The 11498-nt window shown below is 46.8% G+C and overlaps 2 protein-coding genes across 2 annotated transcripts; one reads left to right on the top strand and one right to left on the bottom strand.

Moving 5' to 3' along the window:
• Positions 1-174: 174 nt before the first annotated feature.
• LOC124673875 (protein trichome birefringence-like 28) lies at positions 175-4186 on the top strand (the record flags this gene model as incomplete). Its single annotated transcript, XM_047209919.1, is given in 4 exon segments — positions 175-1055; positions 1152-1538; positions 1688-1840; positions 3669-4186. Coding segments are annotated over 4 exon segments (1629 nt in total). The 3' UTR covers positions 4042-4186.
• Positions 4187-4784: 598 nt separating this feature from the next.
• On the bottom strand, positions 4785-11268 carry LOC124673874 (probable AMP deaminase). The gene is made up of 19 exons (XM_047209918.1): positions 10977-11268; positions 10010-10191; positions 9390-9576; positions 8930-9108; positions 8782-8833; positions 8569-8696; positions 8229-8408; positions 8051-8118; positions 7825-7967; positions 7572-7633; positions 7309-7422; positions 6999-7139; positions 6137-6289; positions 6007-6060; positions 5821-5931; positions 5573-5746; positions 5406-5486; positions 5227-5325; positions 4785-5123 (listed from the first exon to the last, which is right to left on the bottom strand). Exons 1-19 carry the CDS (start codon positions 11266-11268, stop codon positions 5055-5057), a joined length of 2469 nt encoding a protein of 822 aa, XP_047065874.1. The 3' UTR covers positions 4785-5054.
• Between the last annotated feature and the right edge of the window lie 230 nt (positions 11269-11498).

Here is an 11498-nt window from a genome sequence, read left to right as displayed (position 1 = left end):
TAATGGAGTAACACACAAGCTTTTACACAGTTCTATTAATCTACTAGCACTCCATTGCTAGTACATGCGGCACACAGCGACCCACCGCCCATTCGTCCTCCCTCCCTCCCTCCCCAATTCCAATTCCACCACGCTGCTCTGCTCTGCTCACCGGCACTGTTCACGAAGGAGGAGCCGCCGCCGTCGCTCGCGGCCGCCGCCATCGCTGACCGACGCGATCCATCTCAGGAGAGGAGATCCCGGCCAGTTTCCAGTTTTCAGACGCATCTAACTCTGCTCCGCTAGCCGACACGCCAACCGAAGCCGTCGATCTCCGATCCTCTGGACGCGCGCGCGGCGATGGCGCAGCTGCGCCGGAAGTCGCCGTTCGCGGCGGCGGCGTCGGCGGCGGCCGCGAAGCAGGACGAGGAGGAGGAGGCGCCCGCGCGCAGGCACCGCGCGCCGCTCTCGCTCGCGGGCCTCCTCGTCTCCATCTTCCTCGTCGCGACCTTCCTCTACAACGAGCAGGTCGCCGTCGTCAGGCCCCCCGCCGCCGCCGACGCCGACGCCGGCGCGGCGGACGGGGCCTTCCCGCTCGCGGGCGCCGTGCGCGCCAGGTCCGCCCCCGACCTCCGCCTCCTCCAGGACGACCACCACCGCAGGGTCAACTCCCGCTCCCAGCCAGAGCAGGAGGACCAGGAAGAGGAGCACCACGATGCGCAGCAGCAGGAGCAGGTGGGGAGGGAAGCGGAGGAGCAGCGTACGGCCGAGCCGGCCCGCCTCGTGGTGGACGCGCCCGCGAGAGCGGACAAGCGCGCCGCCGTCGCTGCCATGACGGCCGCACCTCCTAGCAACAGCAGCGTCGAGAGCAGGGCGGCGAGCGTGGTGGCGGAGCCGCCGGCGTGCAACGTGTACCAGGGCTGGTGGACGTACGACGCGGAGGGCACCCAGGCGCCGCTGTACCGGGAGCCCGAGTGCGAGTTCCTGACGGAGCAGGTCACCTGCATGCGCAACGGCCGCCGCGACGACTCGTACCAGCGCTGGCGGTGGCAGCCCTCCTCCTGCGACCTCCCCAGGTACCTCCACGCTCCGCCGCCGCCACCATTCCCCCAATTCATTCATCAGTACTCCAGATCTCAATCCAACTGAACGAACCAACACTCGAACTGCAGGTTCGACGCGCGTGCGCTGCTGGAGCGGCTGCGGAACAAGCGGCTGATGTTCGTGGGGGACTCGCTGAACCGGAACCAGTGGGAGTCCATGGTGTGCCTGGTGCAGTCGGCGATCCCGTCGCGCGACAAGAAGTCGCTGGCCAAGTTCGTCGGGCCCAACGGCTCCCTCAACGTGTTCACGGCCACCGAGTACAACGCGACGGTGGAGTTCTACTGGGCGCCCTTCCTGGTGCAGTCCAACTCCGACGACCCGCAGGTGCACAGCGTCGTCGACCGGATCATCGCCTGGCGCTCCATCGTCAAGCACGCCAAGCACTGGCGGAGCGCCGACTACCTCGTCTTCAACACATACATCTGGTGGCTCAACACCTTCGAGATGAAAGTCCTGTGAGTCACCCGCATCTCTTTTCCCGTCAGTTCTCTAGTTTTCTACATACATCATCATCATTGTGCACAGGTTGCTGCTGCCAAGAATGGCAATTCCATGAACTGCGATCGATGGGTGACTGATGGATGTATGGATGATGATGTTGCAGGAAGAACCCGAGGGTGTCGAGCAGGTACACGCTGGTGGACCGGCCGGTGGCGTACCGGGAGGTGCTCAAGACCTGGGCCAAGTGGGTGGACAGGCACATCGACCCCAAGAGAACCAAGGTCTTCTTCATGGGCATGTCTCCCAATCACCACATGTAAGTCAAGCCACCAACTCTTCTTCATTGCATTTGCACCCCAATTTCCCTGCGATTTCTCTTGGTTGCTAGCGTCACGGGCTGGAATTCCAACAGAGACTTCTTCTGTCTTTCTTGGGCACCACTAATCCCCTCCTAGTACTCTGTATTGTCAATTTCTTTAGTGAGCCGCAGAGAAAAACAAATCACAGGAGTGGTGACCACGAGTGAAGTGGAACTAGTAAGCTTGATCTTCGATGGTTGACACGTGCTTCCGCAGTAGGTAGCCGCCACCCACACACACCCACCACGGTGCCAGAACGAGAAACTTCGCAGGACTAGAAATTAACCCGTATAGCACAAAATCTAACCCTAGAGCACATGGGGCATGGGCATGACCTTGCTCCATTGAATTGTGCATTGCCCCACGAGCTATTCGGCTGACTTGTATGCGGTCCGAAGTCCGAACCCTCTCAACTCTCTTGATGGCTTCTTGAGACTTGAGGGTTGTGACCACACTTGACCCCCACCCCCTCCATGACTCCATCCTTCCTTCCTGTTGGACATGTTCAGGTAAATTGAAGATGATTCTTCGTAGTATAGTGCATGTATTCAGTTATTATAACTATATTTCTATCAGGACTAGCAAAAACGATCGAACTAAATGTGCACAGACAGCGCTCAATGATTCAGTAAGTACATGTTCCGCATTCAGCTACAACAATCCAAATACTTCAGCTGTGACCACACCCTGTTGAGGGTTGTGTCCTCACCCACCCCTCCACTTGGTTTCGAAGGCTCAAAAAAATTGAAGATGGTTCTCCATATGGCACACATGTACTCCGTATTCATTTGGTTCTGCTCTCCATCTGGACTCTGGAGTGTATAGTAATAAAAACAATCGAACTAAATGTGCACAGACAGCCCTCATAATTCAGTAAGTACATGCACATCTAGCTAGTAGAACAATCCAAATACCACCAGTGCTAGCTGGCCTCTGGAGGTGTAGCCGTGATGGGTACACAGAGAAGAGTGTCCTTGTAATGGAAGGATTCCATCTGCATAGCATAATTTAATAACTGTGCATACATAGGGAGGAGACTAGTCTCTTAGAACTAGTGGTGATATTAATGTATGCATGCATCTACTACATAATGTCCCCACCTAAGGCCATTGCCAAGAACCAAGAGCAAGCCTCCAAAATCCAAACCCCCTTTCGCAGTCACTCTTCGTCGCTTTCTCCATTGATCGATCGACCAAGGTTAAGGCAGCCACGTTGCTAACAGCTGTTTAAAGCGCAAATAATAGCAAATGAGAGAGCTCCCCTCAAAAAAATGAGAGGGGCACCTAGATCCAGGTACAAAAACTATGCCTTTTAGTTTCCAAATGAGAGAGCTGAACCATAGCTGCCCAAGTTCGCGTGTGACATAGCTAGCGTGCCTTTTAGTTTCCTATTCCTTGATTTTGGCTGGCAAGTGTGCCGGTTAAAAGAAAAACGATGCTGTACACAAAAGGAATCGACAGGCACATCATTCCACCAAAAGCAACAAACAAGCAAAGGCAGCATGTGTGTTTGCAGCTCGTGAGGCGAATGATGGCCATGATGGTGATGCTAAACTGGAAGATTCAGAGCAACCGGCATCATGACATCTGAATCTTCCCGGGAGAATCTGAGCCATGTTAGCCTTTACCACCAACTTGTCGGTTGATCTACTTGCTTCTTTGGCAAGCCCGGTACTCCCCACAGCGTTTCTGTAGTTATGTTAGGCACTTAGGCTTGACGTGTTCGTGAGTGAGTTGCAACTGAACTGAGTGTCAATATCTCATGAATGTAATGTTCTGCATGCAGGCCTGATGCGTGGGGAGCGGGTCCGGATGCGGTGAAGTGCGCGATGGAGACGCAGCCGATCCTGAACCATACGGGGCCGCTGTATGTTGGGACGGACTGGCGGCTACACGATGCCGCGGAGGGGGTGATCCGCTCCATGCACCGCGTCCCCGTCCACCTCGTCGACATCACGGCGCTGTCCGAGTACCGCAAGGACGCGCACACCTCCGTCCACACGCTCCGGCAGGGGAAGCTGCTCACCCCGGAGCAGCAGGCCGACCCTCGACACTACGCCGACTGCATCCACTGGTGCCTCCCGGGGCTCCCCGACACCTGGAACCACTTCCTCTACACGCAGATCGTCTCAGGAACACCCCTCCTCTCATCCTCCTAGCCTTAGCTTACTGATTCTGATTCTTCTTTCTTTCTTTCCTTTTTTGATGGAAATTCTTCTTTTTTCACTTTGTTTCTGTAACCAGTGGGTCTGTGAGTAATTCTTTTGTAGTAGTAAGGCAAGAGCGAGAGGTTAATTAGACTCACTAAATGTATGTTGGATGGGGAGTAAGGCATGATGATGGTAGGTCAAACTGAAAATGTGATCTGGGATGCTGCGGCCAAACTGAACTAGTTGGCATTGTTCCTGGGAAAAGAAAAGGAGGTTATATAAGAAGAGCACAGAGAAACTCACTTTCTCCGGTGAGAGTCTCCATCATGAATATACGCAATCATCATTTCCCGATGTCACAGCTACAACATCATCGTACTTCCCTTGAGTTTGAGATGGCAAACAATATCAGTATGGATGCTAGCAATGTGGCCCATCCCTTGCATATAATGAGAGTGGGTCAGCAGCAGTGGCCACCACTAGCATTTGTTAGTTCTGGAGATGGGAGCTGCCCAACTTGCATCACCGCAAGATCCTCATAATTCACATGGGACCGTTCAAAGTGACCAGGTTTTGGACCTGCTGCGGCTTTACGCTCGGAGGCACGGCACGACACGAACTGTAGGACCTACAGCACATGCACAGGCATAATACTAACACCAAAGTGACCAAACCCATAGTATTTCTATTCTGCACGAGTAGGATCCATACCACTAAAATGATACTCCCATCAAAATATAATAGGACAAACATAACAAGCAAAAGACAGAATTATTATAAGGAGTCTCACCAACCAGTGAAGTTAAAATCACAGCAGCACATATAATGTATAATGCATAAAAATCCTAATTTTTTCCTTAACCTTGCATACTATATTTGTCCATTCGAGTTACAACAGCAAGAGATTCATCGAAAAGCACTCGGAAATCTTTTCTTCTCTCCCACAGACCATATAGACTTGTTTTTCAGTGTTCGCCTGCCTAATAAAGGATCTAAGGGCTTTGAAAAATGCTGCAAACTCTTCACCTATCGGTTTCTTCTGGTAGTTCAACATTTCCAAAATGAATTAACTCCATTTCTTCTTTCCATATCTACGCATTCAGCAAAAAGATGCAACTGTCAGTGGGAGAAAACAAACTCGCAGCCACAAAAAGATATCACACAACGCAGGCAGAAAAGGTGTGAAGTACATACATTGTGACGGAATTCAATCCTGATGTGAGGAACATTTGTCTGGTGGATGTCATTGCCATCAGGACCCCTCCGGTAGTAGTTCCTACCAATCCAATGGGACTAGAGAAAAAAAAAAAGCTTAGAAAAAGCTCTTGAGTCATTGGGAGCTGAAATGACCAAGGGAATTGCCAAATGAATACCTTCAGCCTATGAGAGAAACCAGACTGGTACACAGAATTCCTAGCTATTTCACACAGGTCGCATGAGCTTAGCTTCCACAGCTGCCACAAGTAACATTCAGTCAAAAACATGCAGAACCAAATGGCACAAAATAGATCATATAACTAGATGGAGCTTAGGAAATTACCGAAGCAGCAACACTGTATTCTTCAACCAAAGGTTCTTTTGTTAGGTGAATTTGCAAAGGGTCATCAGTTGAGAGAGAAACATTAAGGCCTCTTAGAAAAAATGTTGGGAAAGGGTTCCGGTGATAGTCAATAAACAAAGAGTTGTTGCTTAAAGGAGACATCGCAAGACCAATCTGATTGCAGATTAAGAAAAATGATTAGTTTCTATCAAAAATGTCCTACAAAGATAGAAAACACCACTGCTAACCTGAGCAAGATAATACAAGTACTGGAGAACAGGGGACTTCTTTAAGTTCACCCCGTGAGCTATATTGTGAGAAGTGAGAAATGCTGCAGCAAGATGATCAATATCCCCAGCCTGAAGACATTAATCAGTAAGACAGTGTGTTCAAGTTAATTGTAGAAATGTATATATCATGCAACATGGATATACCTCCCCACAGTGTGGACGAAGTTTGATTGTTGTCATGCCCTTGGAGTCACGAAGCTGCATAGAAAGTGTTACCTATGTGTTACTTCATATTGCTATAACTAAAGATATGAGATCTGGGGACAAAATATACCTTGTTCAGTGTGTACAGATTAGCATAACAATAGTATACATAATATGCATAGGCTGGATTAAAAACATTAGTCCATTGCTCAGGTGTCGGCATGTGTTTTGTTGGTCGCCTTTCTGGTTTGCTTTCATCATCCACCAAATCCAAACCAACAACCTGAGGTATGCATAAGAAACACATGGATAGTAAGTTGTATGAATTGTCCATAATAACACTGTAAGAGAATAATTCTGCAAACAGCAGACATGGTCAATGCACTGATTTACAAATAGGATCTTGGAGGAGCCCCCCTCTTAGTGGACACAAATTGGTAAATTTATTCTGATGGCCGTTGAGTTTTTATACTGCAGGCCAGTAACTTTCTCAAGATTGTCCGTACTTTTCTACTGAAGAGAACAAAATTGTTCTTCCAAACAGCAGCTGGTAACTTCTTAAGACATACAAGTCATACAATGCAATATAATTAGATTAATTCTAAACCTGCCGTACCCATTCCCCATGTCTGTACCCACATATATTGGGTAGGGTATGGGCTAGAATTTTTTTACCCATCGAAATTGGGTGGGGTACAGATAATCCCCATGTCATCCAATCCGCTGCTGTTCTCTCTTTCTGGGCGAGCGGGCTTGCCCCCGACCATACTTGGACTAGCTAATGCACTGCTGGTCTGCTGATTACCCAATGTAAATGAGATTATAGATGGGTAATGGGTGAAATGGGGAGGGTGAGAACGGGTGGGATGCTCCGTGGGTTAGGATACCGGCAAAGCACGGGTGTGGGCTCCCCAACGGCAGGCTTGACTAATGCTGAAAGCACATCTACATAATGCACAAGTAACAAATACGGAGTATGTAAATTCAGTCACCTGTTCTAAGAAAACATGCAGCTGAGGATGTGAAGCAGGATCAATGGTTACTTCAAAAAGGGGAAGAAAAATGTTGTCAAGGAGGTTCTGAAATGAATTAATTGTCCCCATCTCCCTGTATACATTGTAAATCCGAGGAATCTGGAGAGAAAATTAAACAACAAATCAGTGCCGCTACTCTGATAAAAAAAGGTTCACTGCGTCAAGTAGATTTATGTTCCAGTTTGGTTTTGCACAACTCTATAATGAGAAACAAATCTAGAAACTGTGGAGTGCAGAAACTCCTGAAGAGGAAAATAGAGAGCATTACCTGAATTAACCAGACAACATTGTCGCTGTACAATTCATTATTCACTATCCAACTTGCCATCTGATCCCACTCACTTTTCTTTCTCCCATAAATAGAAATTCGATACTCAGCCATCTGATGAAGATTTTTAATAAAATCCATTAGCCAGAGCCATATAAAAAAGGGCTAAATCAACTAACCATTATTTCTCCATTATTAAACATAAATATGAAAAAAGAATATTAATAACATTCAACAAACTCAATACAGAAAAAGTAAATCACCTGGTATTTGCTTGCTTCAAGGTCAGCAAATACTTCTTTAGTCAACTCAGCAAGGAAGCGACCTAGTAATAAGACAGTATAACAGTTCAATAAAATTGTCCATGTATAGGCCATGCTGGCAGTGACTCCAATAAGCATAAGTTAACACTTAATAGTTCTGTAACAGCTGAAATAAGATATATGACAATACAGAAATAGCGACTCGTATCAATTAGTGTGAAGTTTCTAGCAATAAGACAAAACAAATTTGCACCTTGAATAAGGTTGTCCTGCTTAAGAAATATCTCCCTAAGTCGAGATTGGCCACATGGATTATATTTCAAATTGAACTTGTCAAAGCGGTGAAATGTACTCTTGTCAGCATGCACGTCCAAGAGATCAACATTGAGGTCATACCTAGCAGAGAGGTAATATAGGTTACTTCAAAATGGTGACGCAAATACAAATAACAGCAACATCAGATGTAGGGTTGCATTTACCCAGTCAAGTCCAAACTCTCAAAAACCTCCTTCAGAGTCAAATATGTCCCATCTCTAAAAATAACAACCTACATAAGTGTAATTTATTAGCGCATGTCAAGTGCAGGAGATTCTAGGCCTCAGGTTTATTACTAAATGACACAGCAACAACAATTAAGAAAAAAGGAAGTGGATGTACCTCATCAGGTTCTTTCCTTAACTTTGACTTAATAAACCTCAACAGATGCTTCTGATTCATGCATGCAGAATGATGAACATGAGTATCAACCTTCCTGACATTGTAGAAGTCCCTGTGAGGTGCAGCTTTCTGAGCAAGCAGTTCTCTATCCGCGTTGACCATCAAATGAAGATTAAATTTCTGAAAATATCCCAAGAATGAAAACAGAAGTCAGTGTACAGAATAAAAAAGATCCACATGCGCCATTATGGTGAGCTAGCTTCATAGACCAGTCTGAAACACGTCAAATATATGCAGGTTAAAAATAGAGCAAATGGTTGAAAAGCAAAGAAAACATTACTTGCTCTAGAAGATTTAAACGGTGATGACACACAGTTCGGATATCCCCAGCAGCCAACACACGAAGAATATAGTGCATATCAGTAAAGAAGGTGGTTGCATCAGCAACTGGATATAGTCTCTCTTTAGCTGCAACAAGGAACAATTTAACAATCAACATGCCACACACCAAAAAGTTCACCAAACACAGGAACTGTTGGAATTTTTCACTCACAATCTTTACTGGGGTATAGATGAACAACACCATCAACCATTTCAAAATGATGCTGAAAGAAGAAAAAACAATGTTTAGGGAATAAGGAAAACAGATATAAGTGTAGGCAGTCGTTATGTCATGTGCATACACGGAGAAATGTACTTACTTCAGTTTTAGTCTGATGTTCATAATTGAATGGGTTTGGGTTAGGTTTTGGGGTACTAGGATCAGTTATGATTTCCTTCTCCCATGGAGCAACTTCTTCTCTGAAGATGTACTTCTCTCGTAGCTCAAGACATTTCTGAAGAACTTTGTACGCTTCAATTTCATCATGAGAAGGAGTCTCTGAGGCATAAACAAGAATAAGTACAGGAGTAGCAACATGTAAGCAAAGAACACTAGCAATAATACGTCTTATTCTCATGATCAACATAAACAAAATCAAGTTGATGCTAATAACACTTTCCAGTTGATATATGTCTAAAATACATGTACGTACAGAGAAAAGGAAAGATCCCATGAATTGAACAGTGATGTTCAAAAGACCCAGGTTTATTAACACTTAATGAGTAATTCCACATTAGCCAAAATTACCGAATAAAAAGATACAAGGAGAAAGAACATACCAACAGCTGTAATGTTTATCCTACTGAAAGTTTCATGTTCAGGTTCCTTTCGAAGTATATCAGCTGCAATTGGATTTAATTGGACCCCATGCAGACTGCCAGTTGCACTGTGAGATCTAATCATTGTTGATGATACTGGTTTTCCATCCCCATTCTGACTCGCTTGAACAGGAACGGGGTCTGATCCCTGTGGAATGAAAAAGAGATTTAACCTATCACATACAGGCATAACTAAGGTATATTCACAAGTAGAAAGGTGTCCCTGAACAAGAAAAGATGTTGCAAACTAAGTTGCAGACAAATTAATATCTAAACTATAAAGGAAACAACAAGAAGCAGTTTAGTGAGGAATAGCACACACAACTGTTCTGTGAAAACTACATACAACTTAACATTATAAAGCATTCCTCAATTGACTTATAGTATAACTTAAGGCCAGTCCCAAATACAGAAGTAAACCTCACAAACTTGTGGCGGTAGAGACATGTTTCCATTGACTTAATGACAATGATATTTGCAAAGATCCTTGCAGACCAAGGTTTGTTTTCATTGGAATACAAATTATACAAAAAAGTAAGCATCAGGTATTGCTTGTCAAAGCATAAGGATCTTGCACTTACAATAGCCCCATTTGTGCCAACGTAAACAGCGTCATCATTTTTGGAGTCCGACGCCAGATCAACATCATCATCAGAATCTTCTATGCTCTCAAATGTACTGACATTAGGGACAGAAGATTTTGGTGTGGTTGGTCTAACCAGAGACCCAACTCTTTTCGAAGCAGGAGAAATAGTCGGCTTGCCTGAAGGGTAAAAATGCTAAGCATTAGCATAAAACGTAGTGGGGAACTACTTGCACATTACAATTGAACAAAATATGTATCCTGGTGTCCAGTACTCAAACTGGATGATCACACTACTGCATCATGTTTCTACCGTTGCTGTAATACCCCAATTAATATGTACCCACCATTACAATGTCATATTTAGAGCCACTGGAAGATCTCATACACACGATAACATTTCTGAGATGCATAGTTGGAACATTTAAAGCCCTGCCAAATTATTAAACCCTACGAAATCCAAAGAGAACAGTACACACACGTGGGCTAGTATTAAGTGCTAAATACTCAGTCACAGAACATGTGTCCTGGTGTCGATTAGTCAAATCAGAAGCCATACTACACAATAATGCACAATGTTTCTACTACTGTTTACTGGTGTCCCCATTAAACAAGTGTTACACCGCTAGATAGCAATATTAAGAGAGGGGTGTATATTATAAGTTAATAAGCTACAGGAGATAACATTTCCCAGATCATTTCCGGTTCTATCGAATCCCAATGCCTAGCCCTACAAAAAAATCCGAAGGGGATGGTACACTCATATGACAAACGGAGAGTACTGAGTCACCATGAGACGGATTAAGCCGTCCGAACCTAACGCCGCTCAAATTCGCCACCTGCTACACTAATCACAGGACCGGTACCACGCCTGTGGATAATCGATGCTAGTTCGAAGCGTCGCGTGGTGCACGCTGATCACATCGATTGAGCGGTGTGGGATCAGGAACGCGGGGCATACATACCTTCTCGGCCAGTGTGGAGCGGCGGGAGCCCCGGGGGGATGGGCAGGGTGCGGCGATCGTGGTCCCTGGCCGGGGGCGCGCGGTCCTCCTCCCCGTCCGTCAGGTCGTAGTCGGTGTCGTCGCCGTCGGTGGGCAGGCGGGCGCGGCGGCGCTGGTCGCGGTCGAGGGAGCGGGCGAAGCGGAGGAGCTGGTCGAGGGTCTTGCGGTGCATGTAGTAGGCGGACGCGGCGGCGAAGGAGGCGCCGACGAGCGCCGCGACGGCGAGGTGGAGGGTGTACGCGTTGGACTCCATGGCGCGGCGCGGGGCGGCGCGGCGGTGGGGTTTGGGGGCGGCGGTGGTGGTGGTGATGGGATTGGAGTCGGGGGAGGCGGCGGCGGGTGCGCGCTTATATGAGGGGAGTTATTAGGGAAGTAGGGGAAGTTGGTGCCTGACTGGTGGGCCCTGTAACTGGGCACCGGGAATTTTTGTGTGCACATTCCTTTCGTTTGGTGTATACCTTGAAGTATATCCCTCATTTCTAT

Source organism: Lolium rigidum, chromosome 7 (genome assembly GCF_022539505.1).
Source record: "Lolium rigidum isolate FL_2022 chromosome 7, APGP_CSIRO_Lrig_0.1, whole genome shotgun sequence".
NCBI classification, from domain to species: domain Eukaryota; kingdom Viridiplantae; phylum Streptophyta; class Magnoliopsida; order Poales; family Poaceae; genus Lolium; species Lolium rigidum.
Note: the sequence above shows the minus strand (reverse complement) of the source record. Positions and strands in the feature narration are given on the sequence as shown.